At 41.3% G+C, this 14578-nt stretch overlaps 1 protein-coding gene across 4 annotated transcripts in view; it reads right to left on the reverse strand.

Moving 5' to 3' along the window:
* Positions 1-14578, reverse strand: part of SUSD1 (sushi domain containing 1) — a 235253-nt gene that overhangs the window by 24516 nt on the left and 196159 nt on the right. For all 4 annotated transcript variants that reach the window (XM_075210949.1, XM_075210946.1, XM_075210950.1 and 1 more), the window contains one exon: positions 621-660. In XM_075210949.1, the coding sequence (XP_075067050.1) occupies positions 621-660 (40 nt within the window). The remainder of the gene's footprint in view (positions 1-620; positions 661-14578) is intronic.

The raw sequence follows: 14578 nt of genomic DNA on the forward strand, positions 1-14578 counted from the left end.
CGGTTGCGGGAGAGTCCCCCATAGGAGAAAGCTTCAGGGAATGTAGTGTCAGAGGAGGATGTAGTGTCAGAGGAGGTGAGCCAAATTTCTGCAATGGCAAGGAGGTTGAGGGATTTAGAAATTCATAGACCAGGGCACAGGGTTAGTTGAGATGTCACCAGCAGCCATGAGAGGGAGCAGGGTGAGAAAGAGTACATACAAGGATGACTCGTGGGTTTGAGTTATATTTCAGTTTATGTAGGCTGGTGAGTGTTGTGGGTGCAGGATACATAACAGTTCATGTGTGCAGACTAGTGAGGAGAGAAGTAGTGAAAGGCAAATAATAATAGAGAAGGTAGAAATAGGATGATGGAGAGAGAAGCGGGAAAAAGCTCTATCCTCGTTTTTGCCAGCAGTAGAGCCTTTCACCATTTAATAAATCGTCCCGTTAGTGTAACGCTAATGTACCTAAAGCCACAGTATTTGTGCTTGACCCAAGGACTAAAGTTGGCATCCTGTGATGAGATCAGCATAAAGTTGATCATTAGTTCACAAGTTTGGACCCGCTAAGTACCATTCTCTGCAGATAGGGAACTTATTCTCTTATCATTGTTAAAAGTAAACTTTTTTAATTTCCTCACCTTCAACTTCCGCCATGACCATGCAGGTCTTTGTTCTCATCTGCAATGGAGAAATGGATTATAAATGTATTAGTATTGCATAGGATTAGAACAGTATAACTGCAAATAATAAAAAATAAGTGCCTAGTCCAGAATTTAAATACTATCAAATCTTTACGACAGTAACCTGGGCTTAGATCCTGAGTAAAGAGAATCACTGTAGTACAATATTTTTTGCTTTTCTATGAGCGCATATTTGTGGTCTGATAAGAAGAATAGCAGAAAGTATTTGTGCAAAGAATTTGCTCGTGATATTGTAAACCAACTCTATGTATGCAACAAGCCTTCCCACCACCATATGCTATTACTACATAGTGGCAAAAGTCACAAGGCAGCATATGATGATAAGCAATATATTACAGTTATCGGTTCTTAAATCAGAGAGTACTAACTGGTTGTCATGGACTGAGATACGAAAACTTTTCAAAACCGTTCCACAAAATATTCGTCTCATTCCTGGTCACAACACTGTGTATCTTGCGATGCCAGAAATTGGCTTTAAGTGTCCCCAGTCCTACTCAAACCACAGCACTCAGTAGACTGATTCGGTTTCTGTCATGTCAGCTGTATTCATAGACTATAAATTCTGTGAAATGCAGATTTACAATACAGCCTGGGGGCAAGAACACAGCACTGGCCCATAAATAGTGGCCCATCCTTAAAGGGTGGTTTTTGGTACAATATATATTTACCTATATAAAAAGAGGCTATTTTAGAGTTGCTTAATCCATATATATATATATTTGTATGCCCAGAGCTGGACTAAGGCTCTGGGGGGCCTGGGCACTTTAGACAGGGTAACCCCCTATGATGTAACATGGTTATCATTTTAGACAAATACACAAGCAATACTGTGTGTACTACAGTTAGGTGCACACAGTACTGCCTTCACAAGTAGTGCACAGTGAAGCGGGACATACCTCCCAACTGTCCTAATTGAGACAGTCACCCATATTTGGGACTGTCCCACCAGATGAAGGACAGTTGGCAGACTGTCCTGTTCTCTCCTACCTGTTCTTGTCACTTTCACCACTTGTGAGTGCTGGTTTCTTAACTCATTTGCTGCTTATCTGGATCCTGGAATGTTGGATGCCCTATTAGGAGAAAAAAAATGGGTACATAAAATTTAGAAAACTCCATACAGTCCTGGTGTTAAATTAATAGCACACACTTTTTATAATTAGGAATCCCTCCAGCCCTAACCTTAAAATAATAATATTCTCATTTGCTAAATAGATCTTATTCTCTCCAACCAACCTTAACATTAAATAGCAAACACATTTAATATATAAACCTCTTTGTCTCCCTCCAAACAGCCTGACCAATAAATTAAATTGCCCCACTACCACCCCACAAATATAATAGCACCCATGAAATAACTAGCCCCCTCCTGCACTCCACCATTAAATAGCCTACCTCCCACACTAAATTAAGATCCCCCTTCCTTCATACATTATATTAACATGCTCCCCTTCCCTCACACATTATAATGAAATGCTACACACACACACACACACACACACACACACACACTATATATCATACTTGCCAACTCTCCCTGAATGTCAGGGAGACTCCCTGAAATAGGGGTGATCTCCCTCACTCCCTGAAGAGTCTGGCATTTTCCCTGATGCTGAGCCAGTACAAGACGTGTTTGTCATCGCAATCTGTGGCACGATGACACAATTCAGAAATTGTGTCCTATGTCCTTGTATTGATGCCTATGGAGGTAGCCATTTTCATGGAGACCAAGATTTAATCAATGACTGACAGGTAAGACAACATGACTTCAGTAATGGAGACAGAAATGTAAAAGACACTTCAGTCTCTAGAGATTCATAAGCTGCTTTTCTTTAACGCATAGCTGCCTACTCTCCCGGAATGTCTGGGAGTCTCCCCCATTTTTGGGAGACCTCCCAGGCGTAATGATGTAAATATTGCATCATCTTAGCCCCCCCTGCTGTTATTGGCCAAAATTGTGACAATCGCTTTAAGGTCGGAGTCAAAATAATGTGATTTGTCAAGCCTCGCCCCAGCACACCTTCCTCCCCCGGGATCACCTTGAAGCCAACGAGGAAAAGTTGGCAAGTATGAGCTATATTGACATGCTACACACACACACACACACACACACACACACACACACTGTATTGACATCACTGTATTGCCAGCACACATACACTACATTGACAGCACACACACACTACATTGACATCTCACACACACTGTATGGACAGCACACACACTGTATTGACATCTCACTCATACTGTATGGACAGCACACACACTGTATTGCCAACACACACACACACACACACACACACACACACACACACACACACTACATTGAAAGCACACACACAACCTACATTGACATCTCACACACACTGTATGGACATCTCACACACACTGTATTGACATCTCACACACTGTATGGACAGCACACACACTGTATTGCCAGCACACACACAATACATTGACAGCACACACACATATTATATTGACAGCACACACCACACACTGTATTGACAGCAAACACACACTACATTGACAGCAAACACACACACACACACACACACACACACACACTACATTGACATCTCACACACACTGTATGGACAGCACACACACTGTATTGACATCTCACACACTGTATGGACAGCACACACACTGTATTGCCAGCACACACACAATACATTGACAGCACACACACATATTATATTGACAGCACACACCACACACTGTATTGACAGCAAACACACACTACATTGACAGCAAACACACACACACACACACACACACACACACACACACTACATTGACATCTCACACACACTGTATGGACAGCACACACACTGTATTGACATCTCACACACTGTATGGACAGCACACACACTGTATTGCCAGCACACACACAATACATTGACAGCACACACACATATTATATTGACAGCACACACCACACACTGTATTGACAGCAAACACACACTACATTGACAGCAAACACACACACACTACATTGACATCTCACACACACTGTATGGACAGCACACACACTGTATTGACATCTCACACATACTGTATGGACAGCACACACACTGTATTGCCAACACACACACAATACATTGACAGCACACACACATATTATATTGACAACACACACCACACACTGTATTGACAGCACACATACACTGTATGGGCAGGCCCGGCGCTCCCATTAGGCAACCTTAGGCAGTTGCCTAGGGCACCGGGACCTGCAGGGCGCCGCTGACTAGATTTTAAAATCTAGTCAGCGGCTTGTGGGAGAATTGCAGTGGCGGCAGGGTGCCGCCGCTGTTTTTTAACTGTCCGCCGTCCTCTTCAATGTGATGCGCCCGGGCTGTCCGGCGCATCTCACACATAATCACTGACGTTAGTCAGTGATCATGTGATAGTCTGTCCGGCGGTGCCTGTCTTCAGGTTCACACTGTCTGTGACAGACAGTGTGAATAAAGTTCCTACCCAACGCCCCCCTCTCCTCCCCTCCCAGCAATCACTGCTCTGCTGAGCCATTAAAGGAGAGCCTCCCTGCATCTGCTGACCAGCCTCAAAAACGGTGAGTATATTTAATTTTAATTTTTTTTGTAGTATTAATTTTTATTTTTTTTAAAAAAGGTATACCCAAAGGTAAAATTAAAAAGTGTGGAGGGAAAAAAAAAATGTTGGGGGTAGGATTTCATTATTATTTTGCACTTTATGCTCTATCTTAGATTTAAAAACTATGGTGGATAAAATAATTATTTTATTGCACCTCATGATCTATATTTGACTTGCTGCAAGTCAAAAATAGAGTATGACGTGCCAATAAAATAATTATTTTATCCACCATAGTTTTTAAATCTAAGATAGAGCATAAAGTGCAAAATAATCATTTTTCTCCCACATAGCTTGACAAATAAATATAGAGCATGAGGTGGCAAATAGTAATTTTTCAATGGTATAAAAATGACTATTTGCCACGTCATACTCTATATTTGATTTGCAAACTATGCGGTGGAAAAATGACTATTATTTGGCACTTCATGCTATATATTTGATTTAAACACTATGGTGGATAAAATAATTATTTTATTGGCACCTCATGCTCTATATTTCACTTGCAATCTATGGGGTACAATTTCTACACCATAGTTTGCAAGTGACGCAGAGGGGGGTCCAGTGGTGTGATTCAGAGGGGGGTGCAGTGGTGTGATGCAGGTGTCCTGAAATCTAACATCTGGATACCTTCCCTCTAGAAATCCTGTGTCTGCAGTGGAGTCTGGACAGTGTTCTGCATCAAACATCACGGCATCTGGACCGCTGGAGAAGGTAAGGCTAATTTTTATTTTTTTTAAACACAAATGCACACAGTCAAGTAGGTATGGGTCTGTGAGGAAGGTATTTGGTGTTTTCGCGAGGGGGGGGGCGGTATCTTGAAATTTTGCCTAGGGCGCCGAGAACCCTAGCACCGGCCCTGTGTATGGACAGCAAACACACTGTATCGCCAGCACACACAAACTGTATTACCAGCACACACACACACACACACACACACACACACACACACACACACTACATTGACAGCACACACACAACCTACATTGACATCTCACACACACTGTATGGACAGCACACACACTACATTGACATCTCACACACACTGTATGGACAGCACACACACTACATTGACATCTCACACACACTGTATTGCCAGCACACACACACTGTATTGCCAGCACACACATACACTACATTGACAGCACACACACACACTACATTGACAGCAAATACACACTACATTGACAGCACACACACACGCACTGTATTGATAGCACACACACACACTATATGGACAGCACACACACTACATTGACAGCAGACACACTACATTGACAGCACGCACAAACATTATATTGACAGCACACACACACACACACACACACACACACACTGTATTGACAGCACACAAACACTATATGGACAGCACACACACACTATATGGACAGCACACACACTGTATTGCCAACACACACACACTACATTGACAGCACACACACACACACACACACACACACACACACTGTATTGCCAGCACACACACACTGTATTGCCAGCACACACACACTACATTGACAGCACACACACACTACATTGACAGCACACACACACACACACACTACATTGACAGCACACACACACACACACACACACACACACACACTACATTGACAGCACACACACACACTACATTGACAGCACACACACTATACTGACAGCACCCACACACACACTACATTGACAGTACATGCACTACATTGACATCTCACACACACTACATTGACAGCACACACACCACTTACCGTGTTCCGTCCACGCGCGCTGATTTTTACACATGGGAAGGCACCTGTCACAGGGTGCGCGTCCCATGTGACACCGAGTCATATGATAGGCCAAACAAGGAGCAGAAGGGGAGAGGGGGAGGGGCCGCGGATGGGCAGCCAATGATGGAAGGTGGCTGGTCCCAGAGGAGGGACTAGCCACAAAGTAAATAGACTTTGGCCGGTTCCTGTACCGGCCCAAAATAGCCTTTTTTGTGCAACTGCCTCCTTGCCCTCCCGGCCCAGCCCGCCCCTGGTGCTGAATGGCTATTTGTTGGCATGATGAAAGAAAAGTGGAACTTGAAGGTTGTGGTTGGGTGCACCTCTGTGAAACTGCCTTTTTTTGCCACAAAATTCGATCTGTGCATAGTTTTGATGCACAACTCCAAAAGTTTGTAATGTATAATAACAGTCCCTAATTTCCCAGGGCAGTTCTTAAAGATCTTTCTCTTGAGATTCTTAGAATTTCTAAAATTTCAGCTGAAAAAAATCATTATTTAGAAATATATCATTTTTGAACAACCTTGTCTTTTAAAAATGTATTTTTGAACAATACAAAAAACAACAAATTAAACCAATTAATTATTTTATTTCTTTTCAAACCCTAGCGATAAACTCAACAACTTTATTAGAGAAAATAGATGTGATTTTGCCAGTACGCTCAGGGGGGCACTGCCTGTCTCCTCAATTTGCCAGGATACCAGTACTGTGGGTACCAATATCCATGTAACAACCTTGAGTGTAATTATCACTAACTATACCTAATCCAAGAGTTTTGTATGCTAATATGCATAGAGAATGAATATGTGAAATACAACAAGAATGACACAATAACCTAGATCAGTGATTGGGATTGTAGTAACTCATGGTCTGCCAAACAATGGGGCATTAAGAATACTTACAAGTAGAGATGGGCGGGCTCGGTTTACCGAAAACCGAGCCCACCCAAACTGAGGGGATCCGAGTACCGAGCCAAGTCGGCTTAGTACTTTTGCGCTTTTTCGGATTCCAAAACGAGGCAAAGCGTCATTGTGATGTCGACGTATCTTGGATCTCGAGAGTTTTGGAATCTATAAATACCGCCCTCCACGCCGATCTAGCGCCATTTGAGAGAGGGATACAGAAGGGGTAGGGTAGAGTGAGAGCAGTTGGGCAGGCAAACGTACAGAAGTGAAAGTGGAGAGTGGTAGCAGGGTTCAAGAAAGCTCCATTGCTAATTGTCATTGGTGAAATTCAAACATACAAGTCCTTGCAGGCTTTATTTCTGAATTTGCACCAATAAGTGTAGGGTGTTATGTACACCCAAAAAGAAGAGCTGCGTTGCTATTTTTGTCATTGCTGAAATACAAATATACAAGTCCTTGCAGACTTTATTTCTGAATTTGCCCCAATGAGTGTAGGGTGTTATCCAAATGGATTCACAGCAGTACACAGAAGAGCAGGAGCAGCAAGCAGCTGCTGCCACCAGTCCTGATGATAGTAATCCCTGTACATCATTTGGTAAAGCCTATGTAATAGTACATAGTCTTTTTAAGCCAGGGGGAAAAAAAAAACACTTTTTACCGTGGTGAAGAAAAAAAGCTGTAATGAAATATCATCTGCCGAAAAAAAAAATTGCCAACATGCCATTCTACATACGCAGTGGCAAAGAAAGAATGAGGCCTTCACCTTTTTCTATGAGTTCGAGAACTAAAATTGTTACTGAGGCTTCTTCTTGTAAGGTCACTCGTGACCAAGCAAGACCAAGTAATTCAGACTCCAAAAGTGGTGCACAAATACTGTTACGTGTAAAAGCCGAGCTGGAAGAAAACAGTAAGGCATTAGAGGAAAATGTATGCTCAGATTCAGAAATGACACCAATCCCTGAGGAGAGTCCATGCACGAGTGCTATGTGTAATCGTGACCATTCAGATAGTGTATCCATAAAGATGGCCTCTTTCAGCATTTCTGCTGATGCGTGCCTGAACAGCCCAAGTGTAATTGGAATTGGAACAGGATGAGGGGGATATTTGTGTAGCCAACAAGGGCGCTAATGAGGATGTTGATGAGGATGATGTTGTTTGTGTAAGTCCTGCTCCAGTGGCAGCAGTTATTGCATGTGATAAGAAGAAGGCCATTGTCATGCCTGAACATAAGACCAAAAAATCCACCTCTTATGTGTGGATTTATTTTTACCCAAATCCTGACAACAGTTGTCTAGCCATTTGTAGCAATTGTAAAGCCACAATCAGTAGAGGTAGGGACCTTAACCATCTAGGAACCTCATCCATGTTACGCCATTTGAAGCAAGTTCATGGCAAGCTCTTGGGAAAATAATGTGTGAGGATGATGTACACACTGATGAGGGTGAGGATGAGGCTGAGGATGATGACAACAACATCTTGCCACAGTAGAGTTAATTAACAGCACTGTTACCTTAGGTGGCTTAAGGCCATTGTTACCTTGTTTTATGGGGGCCCATACAAACCAATCACTTCAGCCACAAGGAGTGGCACTTTTGTGGCTGAAGTGCTTGGTTTGTTAAAGTGTACATGTCCTTTTTAAGATCCAACATATGGGAGGTGGGACAATTCCATATTACACCATTTTTCCTTTCAGTTACTGCTATGTGCCAATATTACCTACATATGATATATATTGTTGTGTGCTTAGCAAAAATCTTAGACAACCATTGATGATGCAGATGACTCAGCACAACATTTGACATCTGGTCTTGTCTACTGTAAAAGAATTGACCAGAATTAGTGACACCTCTGCTGTAACTCCACCTGATCCTACTATCAACTATCAACATCCAAAGAATGGTGGAGGATTATTTTTAATTTTTTTGAACCGTATAAAGACAACAGTTTTATTCACAAATAACAACGTTGTTTGCAGAAGTAATGTAAGCATGGATTCTAAATAGACATCTATATGTATTACCTTCCACTTTGCTGCTGGTTCAGCAAGTGTTTGTAATATGCACTTTTCTTCAAAAGTACCTAACTAGATTATAATTTTGTGGGAAATGGGGCTGATCCGAATCTCACTGATGAACTTGCTTTTTGCTGGGAATTACAATGCCTCTTTTTAGTGCATTGTCTGGCACCCTGGATTGGTGTGTGTCTGATAAAAGCACGCATCCCGGAGCTCGTTGACATGTATTAGCTGTCAAATTACCTCAGTTATCCAAGAAACAGGTGGAGTGATCAAATTAACCATAACTGGTTTTATGATCCGAGGATAATTCCATCTTGCCCCACTTTTATTTTCTGCCACTGCTGTGTGCCAATGTGTCCTAGATGTGGTAGGAACTGCCGTGTGTTTGAGTCATTGCTCTGTCGCTTACCATTCAGCCAGATTGCTGCAGTATTTGTCCCAAAGTGTATGAAAATAATATTGTGACCTGTGAGGTGGTCAAAATTAACTGCAAATGACTTGAAATTAGTGTTATTGAGGTATATAATAATGTAGGATCAAAAAAAAGAGCAAAATTATGTGATTTAGCATATTTTAGCAATTTGTCTAAAAAAATACAGACCAAAACCAAAACACACGAGGGTGGTTTTGCAAAAACCAAAACCAAAACACGAAGCTACTCCAGATCCAAAACCAAAACGAAAACCATTTCACGGGGGTCAGTGAGCATTTCTACTTACAAGTGCATATTCATCAGCAGTGTTCCTAGAAATCATGTTTTATATTTAGTCATTTGTACAGTAAGTCAGCAAATCTTATGTTTTTGTTTATTTTTACTATTTCTGGCACCTACTGTACAAATACTTGGCATGTTTTATAAATTGCCCTTATTGTAATCCACATGCAAATTTGGGACAAGAGCTTTGTTTGTGAAAATCCCTTTTCCCAATATCAGTCTCAAAAGCAATGAATGAGCACAGTGTGCTGAGAGAAAGAGAGTCAGGTGATGGACTGAGATCTTTTGTCAAAGATGGCATAGTTTAATATCCAAACGTGTGATATCACATGAACTGGTTTACATCATGAGGAAGTCATTTGTTGAAGTCTGATTTTTTTTTTAATAAGACTAATTGTTAAGTAACTTTTATTGTCTGAGACTGACTGCTAGGCTATATTTGTATATATGTATATATTTCCAACTTGTAAAACACATTAAATGACTTAGTATATAAGAATGAAATACAAATAATCTCCTGCACTAGGTAAAGGATATACCCAACAATTGTTTTAATACAGCAACCCAGGAGGACTGCAGAGTATTGCTTGAAAACATGGCAATCAGGCAGGGCCATCTTAACAACATTATGGGCCCCCGGGCAAAGCAGTGCACCGGGGCCCATATATATATATATATATATATATATATATACATATATATACCTACCTTTCATTGTATTAACTTACCTTTCAATCGCCGATCCCTTTCTCTTCTTATTTCCTTAGTCCTCTGTGCTGGCTGCGCTCCTCTGTGCTGTGCTCGCAGTGAATGTCGGGCGTGACATCACACCCAACATTCACTGCGAGCACAGCATGGAAAAGGGGACCACGGAGGGAGCCGGATCGCCACCTGAACTGAACGGTGACCAAAAAAGGTAAGTGTTTGGGGGGGTTTCGGGGTTTTTTTCTACAGGATTTTTTTTTTATTGCTTTGGGCCCCCTTTCCCCCTGGGCCCCCGGGCACCTGCCCATTGTGCCCAGTCGGAAAGATGGCCCTGTAATCAGGACAGGTGCGCACTTAGGCGCTATTCCTGTTGCCCAGAAATTCCTCTACGCATGCTCAAATTATGTGACCATGGAATGATCATAGAGTGATGGGTCTTTGTCCTTGTTTGGTCTGTCTTTAACACTTTGCCTGCGGCTGAAGCATGTGCTGTTTATTTCAGCTCCTACACCTCCCACAATGCAGCAGGAAGTATTGAGGCTTCTGATTGGAGTAGGCTCTCATGACAGCCCTAGCCCTAATTGCCCCTGACGTAGTCAGGTGACAGCTGAAGGGCCAGAGTGGCTTCTCCACAGCATGGAACATGGTATACAGTAGAGGCATCAGATATTAATATACTTCAGGATTCAGAATATCCAGAAAAATGAAAAATCTGCTGACACCCACCATCAGTGTGGGAAGTCACTGTACAATTTGGAAGTGGTAGAACACCACAAGCAGTCATACCTCTGCTGTGTCTTCCCAAACTGCTCACAGACTTGATTGTTTAGCGATTAAGTTGAACAACCAGTTGTCACAAGGATGAAAAAGATAAAACCAAATCTGGCAACACATGCAACAGTGTTGTCATCTAAACCATTGCTTTTTCTGGGTTTTCTAAAAAATAGTTTTACGAGTAAAGCAAACAGCTGAATCAAAAATTATGAAAATCTGGCCATGCAGACCTCCTAATAGTTTGGGATGTACATTGTCACAGGGCTGATCTATTGGATTAATATATGTATTCAAGAGAGGAGAAAAGCAGAAAGAAGTTTATTTTGTGGCACTCCGGGATTATTTTTGGTCAGTAATAAAACATCAATTTTATTAGGTATACATTAAAATCAGCAGCAGCAGCTATTCATATAACACCACTAATTGCGCAGCGCTGTACAGAGAACTCACTCACATCAGTCCCTGCCCCATTGTAGCTTACAGTGTAAATCCTCTAACATAGACACACACACACAGACAGAGAGACTAAGGTCAATTTAAAGCAGCTAATTAATCAACTAGTATGTTTTTGGAGTGTGGGAGGAAACCTGAGCACCCGGAGGAAACCCACGCAAACACAGGGAGAACATACAAACTCCACACAGATAAGACCATGGTCAGGAATTGAACTCTTGTTCCCAGTGCTGTGAGGCAGAAGTGCTAACCACAAAGCCACCGTGCTGTCCAAATCAAAGGATGGTTCAGATTAAAGAAAGCAGCCAAATATGAATTAAAAACAAAGGTGTAGGATGGTGAAAAAAAAGCGCTGGAAGTGAATTAAAATTGCAGAAAAATCTGCATTCGCTTTACCACCTCTATATTAATAAATATCTGCTTTTATTTATATATGATTACTCCACTGGCTATCAGAACTCAGTAGCTGAATCTGCACCAAATAATTTAGTATAATAAAATGTTTGAAGATATTGAACTCCTATATAATTGGGCTATACAACTGAGTTCCTTAATGGGTTAACTTATCTGCTCATAGAGAGTTAAAGTTCTACTCCATATATAAGGTATCTAATACAGATACCATAAGAAATGTCAGTTGTATATACAGGATATCTGATGCAGATCCCATAAGAGATTCCAAATCTGGCTAAATGAATAGTAATGGCTCTACCCCCATGACCGCGGGTATATGTGAAAAGTCCCTGCCTACAATAAAACAGGGGACGGTCTGAGGATATGCCAGTGCACCAGAGGAGAGGTGGTTAAGCAAAAACCGCAGAAGTGCATTTTGCTCCTATAGCTTTCTCAATGCCTTGCTGCCCTTGAATATTATCTTATCCATTGTTCCACTTATCCTGTCCAGAATCTCCCCATATTTAAATCTGCCTTACCCATTTACTTTCTCCAAAATACACACCCAGTTGATTGTTTGTAAACACAGTGAGTGGTCTATTATTATACAGAGGGTTACTGTGGTCGGGTACAAGGGACTGTCCAAGTCAACCCCTGTTGGATTCAGTCACAGTCCGCAACCCGCCATACTGTGTAGAAGACTCAGGTGGAGGCACTGAAGAGAGAAAACATTTCATCACCCTGTTCAGTGTGCTAGAGAAAGGGGTGCTACATGTAGTAAAATTGGTCACTGATAATTCAACAGTCATACAAAATGGACATGTGTGGCTGGCTTTAGAACGCTTTAGAACACTTCTCCATCAACGCTGTGCAAGCGTTGATGGAGAAGTGATTGCTAATGTTTAATAGCTCCACAAAAAACAGTAGGTGACTACATAATTACATAAAAAAGGTGTTATATTGCCCACATGTATGAGATAATTCATCCTATTGTTAAAAATAAGGATATTGGATGTCAACAAGCAGCTCAGTCACAATGTAAAAGCACAGGGAGAAAGGCCAGGAATGTAATTGAGAATTTGATGATCAGCATGTGGTGCGGTGGTAGCGGTGGTGGGGGGGGGGTCAGGGATTTAAGGGTTGATGGTGGGGCTTGTGGGAAGAGGTACTGTAGGAAGAAGAAAGTGTGTTACGAGGGAGAAGAGAGTAGATTTTAAAAGTTTTAGTCTATGCAATGTTGGATTCTATGAACTATTAATTTCTTGGTATACAGGAGGATAAAGAACTCTGTACCCTGATTCAATGAAAAAAGGAAATTGCAAATTGGGCAATTGCCCCGTTGTGCATAAAAAATAAAAAAAATATAATCTTGCAATACTGGAATGGGATAGCAAAGAACACTTTGCAGGAGGAACGCTGTATTACAGTCTCACCATGGGCGCTATACTTTCTTTTTATAGTAATGCTACCATCGACCTTTCTTAAATCTTCACCCTTGGCTGCACCCTTTGTCCTTTTCTTGGGATCTCAGTCTGGATTGTGGGCTCGCCCTCTTTGAGTCGGTGTTGGTGGCAAGATTTCTCTGAAGATAAGAAAAACCCTCTAGACTAGAGTTGTGAAAAAGATTCGTGAGTTTGTCGTTTCATCATAGTTAGATCATGTGATATATCTTTAGATCATAATTATAATTTTTTTCCCTGCTTTCAAAAGGAACATCTGGCAAGTCACGTAGTATATTCACATGCTCACTGTGGCTCCATTTACAATTCAGCTCTGCAGGAAACTAATGAACAGTTTATATTTTGCAGATGCCTTTGGCAATTTGATGCAATAAGGAATGAAAGCTATGACTGTGTAGTAAGTCAAATAAAGTGGTCAAAATGGCCTGAGGATAACCTCTGGCAAGGAAATCACTTACAATATTCTAAAATATTTAAACTTACAAATTGTCACAAGCAATTAGAAGAAGATTTTTCTTAACTCATTACAGCTCTGAAAGGTTGAACAAATAAAAACTGTTTTCAATTGTATATAATGTGCATAGCTCATATTGTTACACATAGTAAACTATACAAGCCAAGCAGTTGTGCTACTTGCTAGAGGGGGCAGATTTGTTTGTAATAGGTATCAGTCACAAGAAGATAAACCCGTCTACTGTCTAGAGGGAATGGTGTCCTAGCCAGGGTAATTTACCCATAGTTTCCTAGCTATCAGAATGTGGTCCACATAAGAAAATCCAGAAGAACAGAACATCAGTTAAGTGTAGAAGTAACGTAGATGGAAAGGATCCTACCATCAGAGTAAGACTAAACAACATTATTTGCATCAACTGTACACACACAGTAAATGGCTGTACTCCTATCATCATCATCATCATCATTTATTTATATAGCGCCAACATATTTCGTAGCGCTTTACAATTGGGGACAAACACAATAAACTAATAAACAAACTGGGTAAATCAGACAAAGAGGTAAGAAGGCCCTGCTCGCAACCTTACAATCTATGGGACAATGGGAGATTGACACATGAGGTTAAGTCTACATTTTGCATTTTGGCCC

Source organism: Mixophyes fleayi, chromosome 1, assembly GCF_038048845.1.
Source record: "Mixophyes fleayi isolate aMixFle1 chromosome 1, aMixFle1.hap1, whole genome shotgun sequence".
Lineage (NCBI taxonomy): Eukaryota > Metazoa > Chordata > Amphibia > Anura > Limnodynastidae > Mixophyes > Mixophyes fleayi.